Below are 13,351 nucleotides of genomic sequence, written 5' to 3'. Positions count from 1 at the left end.
ATGAGAATAATGGTTCCCTGTTTCAGCTTTAACGGTAAACATTTTCTTTTAATTCATTGGGAGAATGATAGGTAAGATTTTTTTTTTTTTTTTTGGTCAGTGATAGGAAAGAAGACTGACTCTATTTTAGCTCACAGGTATGTGTTTCCTACTTTAGCAATTACTTCACCCAGCCAAAGAAATCAGGTTACTCAAACATTTGCTCAGAAACTTAGGCTGGCTAAACAGTAGCCTTGCATACAATAGAATTTGTATATTTTACATTCTCTTGGTTGTGTAGAACCAATGTATAACACATAGGTCTTACATAAAGGAATAATAAACATTTAAAAATAAACATTTCATAGTTTTGTATTTTTTCATTAGACTTACCATCTAAATTAACATAACACATTTATTTCTCTCTTGCCAAAATTACTTTAGATGTAAAAAAATGTAAATGTCGTGTCTTCGAAGTAGTATGTAACTGTAAAAAGAAATTTCTAACATGCTCTATTTTATTGCAAAATGGATGTATTCCATATTTCATGTATATAATTAATAAAATTATTAAAACATTTTAACACACGTTTTGAAACAGTTGAGATCTAATGATGTGTAAAGTACCCAATATAAAAATTATTTCATATTAGTAGATAATATTGTGTCATAATTCCCATTAATAGCTACCTGTGCACACTCTGTAAAAGCCACCTCTAAAGGCAACTTATGTAAGCACAGGGGATAGTGCTAGACTTTAGCACTGATTATAACCTTGTGATTTATTCAATGTTTGTTTTTCTCTGTTGATTTTTATCAAAGCCTAGATGACTTACTCAGGTGTGGAGTGACCTTTGCTGCTAATATGGTGGTTGTGGATAAAGAGAGCACCATGAGTGCCGAGGAAGACTACATGGCAGATGCCAAAACCATTGTGAATGTGCAGACACTTTTCAGGTAAGTGGCTGAATCATCCAACCCTGCCACTTACTTTGTGCTAAACATTGGTAAAATATTTGACACTGACTCTGTGTGAGGAATGAACATGAGACACATTGACTTTATGTTCATTTATTCATTTTCTTTTCATAAAGTAAATGTTTATTGAGTACATCAAGTATGACTGGCACTGCATACAGTTAAATTTTTAGCACCAGATCAGTAATGCTTCTCATAAAATAAATTGAATGATATATCTGTTTTCTCAGATAGTTTAACAGTAGCAAATTCTTGAAAATCATGTGTACTAGTAGTCATGAGTTTTGACAAGCAGCCCATGTTCTCATATTGGCATTATGCCTAGCAGTGACCAAATATTTACATTTACATACTGAATAACTAAGACTGAAAGACTGCGCAGCTGGGAACAGGTAATTTACCCATGTTTAGAGCAAAGTCATGACGTCATTTTCACTATTTTCCTGTCTTTTATTAATTAAATGTACCCATTGAATTGAATTCATTGAATTTAATTTAATGGGGATATGAATCCCCAATATGGTTATCTTTGGGTAAGAGTAAACAATCCTGACCAGAGAAAGATCTGTGCCATAACTAAAGTCAAACTCATCTGTCATTCAAGTCATCAGTTTAACTTGGAACTATTCTCCCTAAAATCATATGAAAATTTAAATATCAAAAAGACCATTTTTATAAGTTGTATGAGTTTTGGCAAAGCCTGAAGGAAATATGTGAGCTACCAAATTACAGAGGTAAATGAAACAATATCAACTTTCTCATCATCCATGTTCCCTCCACTTTCATATTGTAGCAAAGTGTATATTGAGGTTAATTATTTCGCTTTCTAGTTTGAGTTCAAAATTCAAAGGAGAGAGCCTAGATGTGTGTCTGTGTTAAGTTGCCTATTTTTACTATGATTTTGGGCAAATTACTTTTCTTCTCTACCTCCCAATATATTAATCACAATATTATTAAAGATTTAGAAATATGCAATACTTTATTTAGCACATGCCTGGTTATTTTTAATTACTTAATAAATATTAGCTATTAATATTACTAGCAGTATAATTACCACTTCCATGTGGCAGAGTGGAAAAGCCACTGACTGTGGACTATATAGCAGCAAACTTTATCTGGTACAACATATGTCCTAGAGGCTCCAGCTGACAGTCACTAACTTTGTGACCTTCCTAACCTCATTAAGATTCAGTTTTCCTCATCTGTAAAATGCTGCAGAAAATAACCCACTTTGCAGTGTTAATGTAAATATTAGAGATCAGTTATTTAAAGAATCTGTCATAGCAGCTGGAAAATCTACACTGAATTTGCATAAGAACCTCTTGTTCCAGAAGAAGAAATATACACTTTAAAGTTATTATAATGCAGCAGTTCACTTAGAATATAGCTAACTAGTTAACTAAGGAGCTGTATTAAACAGCACATTTTTAAAAGACACTATATAGAACTCGTTTAAAATATTACAGATATATAAGCATTTTTTTCTCTAGAGAATATAAAAGAAAATTACAGGGTAGAAAATTAATTCAAGGATGAGATTTATAGTCAGTGAGTAGGGTAAAAATCATACTTTTTGATTCCATGCTTGGCAAAAGCTAATTATATAAAAGAAGATCCTAGGTCTTTTTAATTAAACATGTTATTTAAACTTTCAATTTACCGTGAATTTTATTTCTATTATGGTGATGTTTCTATTGATTTAACTTTTATTGTATATTCTCTGGATGAATTATTTTGATTCCAAGATAATAATAAATCCCCATCTTACTGAGAGGTTCAAAGGCTGTAATTAGTAATTAAAAAAATTAACTCACTATAGTAATTATGGACAGATACACATGTGGCAACTAGTTGTGCAAAGGCTATGCTTCTCTGAGTACCTAGCTGAAGATGTGATTATCACTTGTTGAATGAATGAATGGATGGATGAATGAACTAATTAGTAACTTTGGATACCTTGACTATTAGGCTTATCTGTCTTCAGCAGTATATTTTAAAAATTATATAGCTTTATGGTATATATAGTGATCTAGACTGAATAGTTTTGAGCAGAATTTTTCAAAAGAACTATTAAAAATACAAATTGCAAATAAATTGCCTCTGTTCTCTCCATTCTTATGCCCTATCATGACATTACTATTATTTCTCCAAGCATATGACAATATTTTTTAGGAAAAAAATCATATAAAACTTTTTTGTGTGTTATATGTTAAGCTACTAATCTGTGTGTGCTAAGCTAGGCTAGTTTTACATTATAAAAAAGTAAGACAGACATTTATAGATTTCTATGATATAAGAAGTATCACCTATGCAGATAAATGACCAAAATTATGCAGACTTGGGAGTTACATTTTATAGATGTAGTTAATTATCGTACTCCAGATCACTTTTATGCATTCCTTGGAGATTTTAGTTCCTGATTTACTATGACTTTTGGCAACCCTGATTATCATAATTATTGATGATTTCAACAATCTTACATAGATAATCCTTTGAATATCTGACCTTCACCACCCATTCTCATGGTCATAGCCTAAACCTTGAACAATGAGTAATTTTACACTCCACCACCCATTCTCATGGTCATAGCCTAAACCTTGAACAATGAATAATTTTACACTCCACATTCTCAGTTTCTAGCATTCAACACTCTGAGTAGTGCTACTTATTTTCTATCTAATTTCTTCTAATAGCCCCAACTCTTAATAGTCCTTTGACCACACTGGAACCTGTCATCCACTGATCCTACTACCATTTTACTTACCCTTATCACCTGAGGGCTTTTTCCCTTCCTTACCCAGATTCAAGTCTATGATCAATCATGATAATCACTGCTGCACCGAAACACTCAATGGATGATTACTGATCATCTGCTACACACTGACACTGATCTCAGCTCTCTCCCTTTTCTCTCTTCCTCCTACTCCCAGTTTTCTCTCCTTTTAGGTTCTCTACCCACCACCTTGCATGAAATTCCTTAGAGGCAGATGACAACATTCCAGAGGTAGGATCCAGTTACCCTCATCAGTAAGCATCAAACAACTAGAAATCCAATCACAATGGCTGGATATCAGAGTATTTAGGATTAAAGCTTTGGGCCCCATCCCTAAGAGAACTAAATTCTTATACATTAATTATGCATGCGGGAATAGTATCTTTAAAATATTTTAGCCAATCCTTATATCTTAGAGAACACCATTCATACTCTCAATTGAGAGCTAATTTCTAATTCGTTGATTGGTAAGGCCTATGACATTGATAGAAGCACAGATAACAGAAGTAATGTTGTGTGAACATTCAGATTAAAAACCAAAGTTGGCCACCTTAGATGATGAAATAGAATGCCAGCTGCACCTGGTGTTTAACTTAAACTGATGCATCCATCTATCACATTGTTTATTTTGAAGTGTTTAGAAAAGTAAATTTCAGACATCATGAGAGTGCTAGAACGACCTAGAAAAGCCTTTTATTTATCACTTACCCTGATTTGTTCTTTCTCTCATGATGAGTTTTATTGTTTCTTTTTTTTTTAATTTATTTATTTATTTTTTCCTCAGGGTGGGGGCGCTCTTAGTAGGCCTTTAAAGCAGCAAACTTTCTCTGGGACTACCTCTACTCCAGAGGTTCCACATTCTCTAGAGGAGTAGTGTATCTCTACTCCTTTACTCAGAAAAGACTCCTTGAATCCTAAGCAATTGGCTCATTACCTCCCCAGATGCCATTGCCATTTCTGCATACAAAAGACAATAAGGAGATAAGATCTTCCTGGGGTTAGATCCTGTTGTAACTCTCTCCAAAAAAGGATTTTTATTTACATATCTAAGAGAAGACACTCAAGTAAGCCATCCCAGTATAAAGAGCTCCTCAAAAGTGAAAGAAAAGCAAGTCTTTAATTTCAAATTGAAATTTACCCTTCTAAAGATAACAAGACAATCATTACAATTGGAAAACATTGCATGTTTTCATGTTTGTATGAACAAGTACTAATATCTAAACAAAGTTTAAACTCTCAAATCAAAATGTGCTTTGGATTAGAAACAACCACAGTAAAAAGTCTATGTCAAATTGATCTACCAAAATATCCTTCTTGGTGGCTGTTTGGCATGTCACTGGCATCTGTCATTACTTTCATTTTACTGAGAAAGAAATAAACATTTAGAGAAATTTAGTGTCTCATCCTAGCCCATCTAGAAAAACAATGACGGATTCAGGCCTATGACCAGAGTGCCAAGAAAGACAAGAGAACTTTATCTAGGAGCTGAGGGGGAAAAAAAAAAATATCTCTCTTTGGAGAGTACACAGAGTAATGTTTAGGGCAGAATGGGTAGAGAATTTGTATGGTAAAAGTCCAGGTGTGACCTAGTTGAGAAGTTCCCTTGGGTTGATTTTGTTTTAATACAAAGATTTTTGGTTGCTGTTTTTGCTGTTGTTTTCTAAACTTTAGCTGACCACACTTGTAAGATAATGAGCAACGTCAATGGAAACATTGAAACAGTCATGGATTGTCATCTATTTGTAATGGAGCAACTCCTGCATTAGATCTATAGTAGGACAGGATCTGTAGTAGGACAGGATCTGTGGCCATGCCTGCAATTGTGATTTGTTAATGTATCATGCTTGGCCCCTAGGTTTATTGGATATCTAGTAAGTGTCAGGACTAGACAGGATGCTGTGGCGGCAGTGATGAACAAGGTAGACATAGCTGGTGGCCTTAGAATGCTAATAGTCTAACAGGGAAGATATTAAGGCAGTCATTTAAATTTTAAATTAGAGAATTATAACTGTGGCAATTATTGGAGAAAATATCTAGAATTGTATATAGACCCAGATAACAAGAATATTTGCTCTAGTCCCATGGGTCAGAGAATGTCTTCCTGAGGAATTGATAATCTTTTACCTGAAAAGTGAAGAGAGACTAAATGGGCAAAAGGATGGGAAGAGCACATTCCATATGGGGCAGCATATATGAAGCTCTGAGACCCTGACAGTGACTATTCAAGGACTTGGAGCAGAGCAAGGGGAAGATTGGTGCGAGGAGGCTGAAATGGAATTTAGAAGTCATATTTTCATGGCTTTGTAAAGTATGTTCATAAGTTGGTCTGAATTTTAAGAATAACAGAAAATCATTGAAGGATAGAGGAGTTTAAAAGATAACTACAGGTGCAAGGTAGAGAATCGTTTCAGGAAAAGAAAGAGTGGATAAGAGCAGACCAGTTAAGAGACTTCTGCATTGCCATGACTATAAGAGCATAGAAGGGCAAGTTTTGTTTATTTATTTTTGTTTTTTAAAAGAAAAGAATATTGTCTTTAGATTGGCACAAGTAGTCATAATCTTACTAAGGAAACAACACGTACCTGCATATGGAAAATGACAGATTTCAAAATAATATAACCATAAGTATAAGTAAATAATTTAAAATACTCAACATGTATAAATATGAGTGATGCCTTTATATAGTGAAAACCACTTTTAATGTTTAGATTGGCGATGGTTTACATGGATAAGATTTTTGAGGATTCCTAATATTTATCATACTGTCATTTATTACTAACTCAGACTTCCTGAAGTATTTTTAAATTATTTATGAAAGATTACATACATTTATACTTGTTTTAGTGTTGATAGTCAATTGCAGTCCAAAAATTCCAATTAGTGTTTTATGTGTATCTAAGTGTGTCTGTATACCTCCTATTAATGTATACCCCTGTTATTTAAAAACACTATTTCCAGCTACCATGGCAATCAGAATTTGCAGTGTAACATATAGCTCAGTATGTAATGTTTTAAATAAAATGTCATAAACATTTTCCAGTGTTCTTATATTTGTGTGTTTTGCTTTATGATACAAATATAGCTAGTTTCAGAGTTCCCCCAGTAGCCTGTGAAATAGAATATATGGTATGTTTTTCATCTTTATATTGGTTAGTAAAAATATTTATTGAATAAATTAATGCAGGGAGGGAACTCTTCCATAGATATTTTACACATCTCCACAATTATATTTATATCACTGAGTCAGCACATGAAGTAATTGTAGATAAGTTTTAAATAGAACAAACTATATCTTTTTTTTTAATTACAGTGTTGCTCTATTATGTTCCTAGTGCCCAGGGAAAAGAGACTTATTATTTCATTTTAATTCTAAAATGTTCTACATGCAAAATGTATTTAGCTCATATTAAGACACGGAAATAGGTTTACGTTATTAATGTTTCAAAGGAGCCTAAATAAATCTATTAGACAACCAAATTTGTAAATATAAAATATTATAACTGAATACAAGTAATAGTCTATGGATATAAAAGGCATTAACATACTGTTTCATTATATAAGTATTAGTTCTAGATTTTTCACTAGGTGGCAGGCTTAGCTAATACTTTCAGTTTCTCAGTCCAAAATAACATAGATGTTCTATGTTCATTTATGTAGAACAGAAATGGGAGGCACATCACGTAAATTATGTTGTCCTATTTAATTTCAACTCCAGAAGTCACTCAAATACAGTGACTGGGTCACTCAATCGTATTTTCACTCACTCTTATTAAGGCCCCAAATATTTTTAGTTACATATGTGTATATTTCTATTTGATAAGATATGTCATAAAAGGATAATAAACAAAAGAATCCAGGTAACCACAACTTGATACAAAGTGAAAATACTGATTTATATCAAAGATAAAATACATATTTTTTAAGGGAAATAAAAATGTTCCAAAAGTTAAACTCTATTTTCATTAGTTTGTAACTACATTTTCCTCATAAATTATATCTCTAGCCTTATATCTCAACACTGTCCTAAATGTTCTTCATAATTTATTCATTCACTAGTGTCTTAATGCTACTTAATCTAGGAGTGTTGAGTCAGCCACAACTTATCACCCCTAGAAAAAATACATATATCCTTATAATGTGTGAATTTTTATTGTTTCATCTATTATATTATAGTGTTTAAAGTCAGGAATCTTACTTTATGTATTTATCTATCTCCTGGAGACCAGAACTTTCTGAGAGTAAAATGTTGATAATTATTCATTAAGGCTAAATAAAAGTAATTTATAAAATGTATTTTTAAAAGAGTTGATTTTTAATATATGAAACACGAATCCATTGCTAGATATTGTTAATAATTTATTTTATTTGGGTCATCTGTGTTTCCTTACACTGGTCTATCTTCCTCTTTATTATAATGGGGAGGGGAAGCTTCAGCACCTAATGCTGTGGTGTGACTCAGGCCCTGCCACCTACTAGAATGTTACCTTGAACATAGTATTTTGTCTCTTTGGGCCTCAGTTTCCTCATCTATAAACTAATAATTGGAGGTAAATCATAGAGTAGTTTTTTGCAGTTTGAAGAGGTAACGTGACCCTCTCGATTTCTAACACAAATTGGAAACTATTGAGATCCAAAGAAGTCAGGCACATAGAGTTAAAAATATTAGGCAAGAGGGTGTGACTTTGGTGTAGGCAAAAGTGGGCTTTTAAAATCCACCCTTGAGAACCTTGGTCAGGAGCCATACTGGACAACCACAAGACTTGTCCTATAGGGCTTATCTGTCCTCACAGCTTGGCACAGACCAGCACGCATCTAAAGACACTGAAAAGATAGAGTCAGGGTTGAGACATGCACCCTCAGCTCTTCCTAGGGAAAGAGAGGATACAGATAGAAACACAAGAGGTTTCCTACCTGATGTGAAGATTACATGATTTAACACATGGACAACTCTTAGAGTAGTACTTTATAGTTATTGTTTTATGGACATCATCCCATCAGAGAGAGAGAGAGAAAAAGGAAAAGACAAAGAGGAGAACCTTAGATCCATTAATTTTTCTTTTTAAAGTTTAGTGCATAAATGTGGGATTTATTGTCTGCATAAGTCTATAGGGCTTTGTGTTCATTGATTCATTTTTGTCCTATTTTTCATTTTAGTTTCTATTTCTCCAGATGATTGAATTTTGTCTGTGACAACCATATATGGTGAATATCTTTAGTGACATTGTTATTTTAAAATATTTCTTAAATAAATACTTTGAAACTCCCAGATGGTATGAAATTTGGCAGTTGGTGGCGTTTCCCAGGCCTACCAGATGGAGTTTGCCAGCCAAAAGTCAATAGACATTTTTTTCCATCAGACCACTTTTCTAATTTTTAACGAGTTTTTGGGAGAATAACTTTTATTTATTGAATGTACCATCATGGGTGACTTTTGAGTGAGAATAGAGCTGCTGAAAGAAAGTCCTGTGAAATATGGATGCTATAGTGTTTCTCCGTAAGCTCATCTAATTAAATTCTGTGCCCTGTTCATCAAGATTTCATGTCAAATGCACAAACATGAATTGAGAAATTGTTTACTTTCACAAAGCTTTGTTAATTAAAGGAATATAAGGTCATAGGCACTGAGAGGGAAACCTTGCTTTCTTGGTGTGATGATTTATTAAGATAACTAAGGCATGAATAAAACCAACCAGGAAGCTAGAGAGGCCGTCAGGTAGTTTAATCAAGAAGTCAAACACTGGGGAGCCAAAGTGGAGGGGATGATTCTGACTTTAAAAATAGTTTAAGTTTCATCTTGAATGGATTTGAAAGCCACTTTAAATATTGGTTGTGATTTCGTAATATAGAGATTCAGGAGAAAAGGAAACAGAAAAGAAATGGCATTTCAGGCAGAAATAGCAACATGAGAAAATTTTTAAAAAACTAATAGTAATAACCATTCTAACTAAGAAACAGTACCTTTAGTATGTAGCCAGTAGCTTCATGCTTTGCTACATCCTTTCTTTGCAGAATCTGATATTTAGAGTTTCTGTAATGAATTTAAGGTCACAGAACTATTGAAAAAGGTATCAGTTGCACAAATAAAATTACAGTATTTTTAACATTAGAAGTCAACAAAAGGAATTATATCCTGGTTATTGTTTTGCTTATATTATTTAAATAATGATTATTACAATTTACCTAAATCAAGAACTATAACACTATCTATTATCAAAATGAAGATTAAGCCATATAATACTGGCTATATTTCTTCCTTTTATTAAAAGATTTCACAAAATACCCAAAGATATCCTAGCTCTCAAGGGCCTTGATTATATAAGACCCAATGTTAGTCCATTTGGGCTCACGGCCAAGAGGGCATGTTAAGTTTCACAGATAACTCTAGGGGGAAAAAAAAAAAAAAAACAACAAACTCTTCTTAAGGATGAGTTAGTGTCTTAACTAGAATGGTGACTAAAGCCCAGTGGAAACACGCCTGAGAGGCAGATAATCAGAGAAGCCTGGTCTGAAGGCTAAGAAAGGCCCTGCTGGCTGCAGAGCAGTAGGGTGGACCCACTCTCCCCAGCAGGAGGGGGCAGTCCTGGCAAATCATCCATCAACCTTCCGGAGTTAGACCTGAGGAAAGGTAAAAACTTATCTGTAATGCTGGGGTTCAGGGACAGGGCTCCCATCTTAAAAGAAGCATGTACCACATCAAGCACTCAGGCACATGGAAGTAACAGCACCCTCATGACTGAATGAGCATACATTCATAAATTGAGAGCAGCAGGAGTTGTTTGTTCCTGAGCCACACAAACAGGCTGTTTATATTCTGCGTATTTGCAGTCAGTTCTAGTCCCTGAGTTCAAGGGATGGTTCAGCCTAGTGATGGGAATTGTAAGTGGTCATAACTTGGTTTAAAGACATATCATATGGAAAACAAAGCTGATTATCACAGAAGCGGCTGCCACAGAGAATATCAAAATATTTAAACAAGGAAAACTAACAGGGATGCATAGATATCAGATCATCTGATCATGATAGGATCAGATCATGAACAACAGCAAAAATAAAAAGCATTTATTGTGGTATCATCCTGCCTCTTTTCTCTGGGGGGAATCAATCTTGTGTGAGCGTGTATGTATGTGTGCTCGTTTTGGTATATATTTGAGAGAGTATCAAATGGGAAGAAAGCTAATGTGAAGCCATGGGACCTGTGAAAAAAATTCTCAGGAGACTTTTGGGGAACACTATCAATGCTTTAGCTTTGGCCCTGATTCATTACAATGAAATTTTATATAAATGATTTCCTCATCTCAGAAGTTTGTTGCAGCAAGATTTGACATTTAAAAACTGCGCGCTATGAGAATAAGGGGCCATAGGACATGAAAGGGCTCACATAATGGACAAGAAGCTCATTATGTGAAATTTTTGCCCATCAGCTTATTTAACTTTACAAATTTCTGTTTCAATACCATCCTCAAAGTAACCTTGTTACTTCTTAAATCACCTTTATGAGTTTCTCTTCTATGTTGTTCCGTAATTGTAAAGAGAAAATATCTAATAAAAGCCAAATTACTGAATTTATTTTTCTTATTGTGCTAAAATGTCTGTTAAAATATTCTTTGGGAAATATTGTTTCATTTTTCCTTCATTGTACAGAAGATTTTATGTGGCACTGCCTGCTGTTGTAATTGGATATAGTTTTATGCCTAAGGCTAGGAATCACTCACTCATAAATATGTTGTTATAAAAAATACCATATTGGATTGTTAGTGTAATGCAAATGTTCTTTTGAAATGTAGGTTGTTTTCCAGTCTCAGTATTATCACAGAGCTAACTCACCCAGCCAACATGAGATTCATGCAATTCAGAGCCAAAGACTGTTATTCTCTTGCTCTTTCAAAACTGGAAAAGGTAAGACCCCACATTATCCAGTAAATTAGATGTAACCATCTTTATTCAGAAATTAACTCTGTAAATATATAAATAAAAATGCCATGAGATAGTAAAAATAAAATGCTGTTTTGAATTTCTGTTTGGGAGATGAAATTCTAGTTTACAATTTTTTAAAAAATGTGAATTGACAGATTTGAACAATTTATATCACAGGTAAATATGATGGAGATATTTTGTTCTATTATTATTAAGTATTAAACACATGATTTGTGAAAGAATTAAATGCAACAGAAATGTGTATACTCACTTATTTGCTATGTCATGAAATCTATCTTTACACAGGGCTTTGCAGTTTCCAAAAATCCTTAAGGTCTTAGAAAACTATAGGCTTTGTTAAAAGCTGGCTTCCCAGATGTCACCAACGCAACCTGACGTAAAGCTAAGTTTATTGCTTACCTAGGTAGGGGAGACTTCCTCCCCAACAGAAGTTTGGCAAGGTCTCAGAGGGAAGAAAACAAGGTCAAAATTTAATGAGAACTGGAATTTAATTTAATGATATTTCAAAACAGAGACTTGATCGGGACTGGGAAGAGATCCTGATAATGCTAATAGAGACAATGGAATTGCAAAGTAATGTTATATGGTCAGAAAGATTTGGTTTCCATTTTCAGTATACAGGCTGAGTGTGGGTGTAGATGGTTTTTGCACTCAATTTTTACTTACTACTAAATTGTAGTGTACTGAGAGAACTAGATGTGAAAGAAAAAAAAAAAAAGACCCAGTCTTATACATGTAAAATGTGTTAACCTGGGTGTAGTGGCTCGTGCCTATAATCAGAGTGATTTGGGAAGCTGAGACAGGAGGATCCCTTGAGCCCAAAAGTTCAACGCTGCAGTGAGCTACGATCATGGCAGTGCACGCCAGCCTGGGTGGCAGAGTGAGATCCTGCTTCTAAAAATAAATGAATAGTTAAATCTAGGCTGCTTTCATTTCTTATAACAATGTAAGAGGTAGAGAAAATGATGCCTTATTTTTTTTGGTTAGTTATTTCTGTTATGACAGACCAGACGCTGTCCTAATTCCCGGGAAACATATTGTTGAGTAAGGTGGTGTCTGTACCCTTATCTACTGATTTATCCAAAACTAGTCATACACGTCATGTTTATAGAGCCTTACCCTGCGTTTTCATGGCCATAGGGAAAATGTTGTGCCCTGCCTCCAGATGTGGAACTCAGTTTGAGGCTAGATAGATACCTCTCCCAAGATTATACAGCTACCAGTCCAATTCAGTAAGGGAAATGTAAGGCTATTAATATTCAGGACAGAGAATTTCCACTATGCCACATCACTTTAGCAACATAAAAAAAAAAAAAATGGCAAGCAGGGCTAAATTGACTCAGACTCAAAAGCAAACCAAATAATCAGAAATCCAGCAGGAATCCATGCTGGCATGATATAGTACAGCCTCCTTCATGATAAATGAGGTAGAATCACCTCGTGCTGAAGAAGCCGGGCTCTGGAGTCAGATTGGTCCAACTCGCCACTACTTTTGAGGAATGGAAACTGGATAAATTATTTCATAGCCTTGGGATTCTTATACGGAAAATAGTGGTAGGAACTATTTTAAATAGTAGGGTCATTATAAAGATTACAGCACGTAATCTATGCAAAACACTTCACCCTGCATTTGACATATAATTAGTACTCAAATAAATGGCACTAAAATCTTCGTGATAGATTTTG

At 34.2% G+C, this 13,351-nt stretch overlaps 1 protein-coding gene across 2 annotated transcripts in view; it reads left to right on the top strand.

Moving 5' to 3' along the window:
- KCNT2 (potassium sodium-activated channel subfamily T member 2) overlaps window positions 1–13,351 on the top strand; it is a 371,426-nt gene that overhangs the window by 299,685 nt on the left and 58,390 nt on the right. For both annotated transcript variants that reach the window (XM_033196980.1, XM_033196979.1), the window contains exons 20-21: window positions 802–936; window positions 11,515–11,626. In XM_033196980.1, coding sequence (XP_033052871.1) covers window positions 802–936; window positions 11,515–11,626 — 247 coding nt within the window. The remainder of the gene's footprint in view (window positions 1–801; window positions 937–11,514; window positions 11,627–13,351) is intronic.

Source organism: Trachypithecus francoisi, unplaced genomic scaffold, assembly GCF_009764315.1.
Source record: "Trachypithecus francoisi isolate TF-2019V2 unplaced genomic scaffold, Tfra_2.0 Lachesis_group5, whole genome shotgun sequence".
In the NCBI taxonomy this organism is placed as follows: Eukaryota; Metazoa; Chordata; class Mammalia; order Primates; family Cercopithecidae; genus Trachypithecus; species Trachypithecus francoisi.
This window is presented reverse-complemented; position numbering and strand designations above follow the sequence as displayed.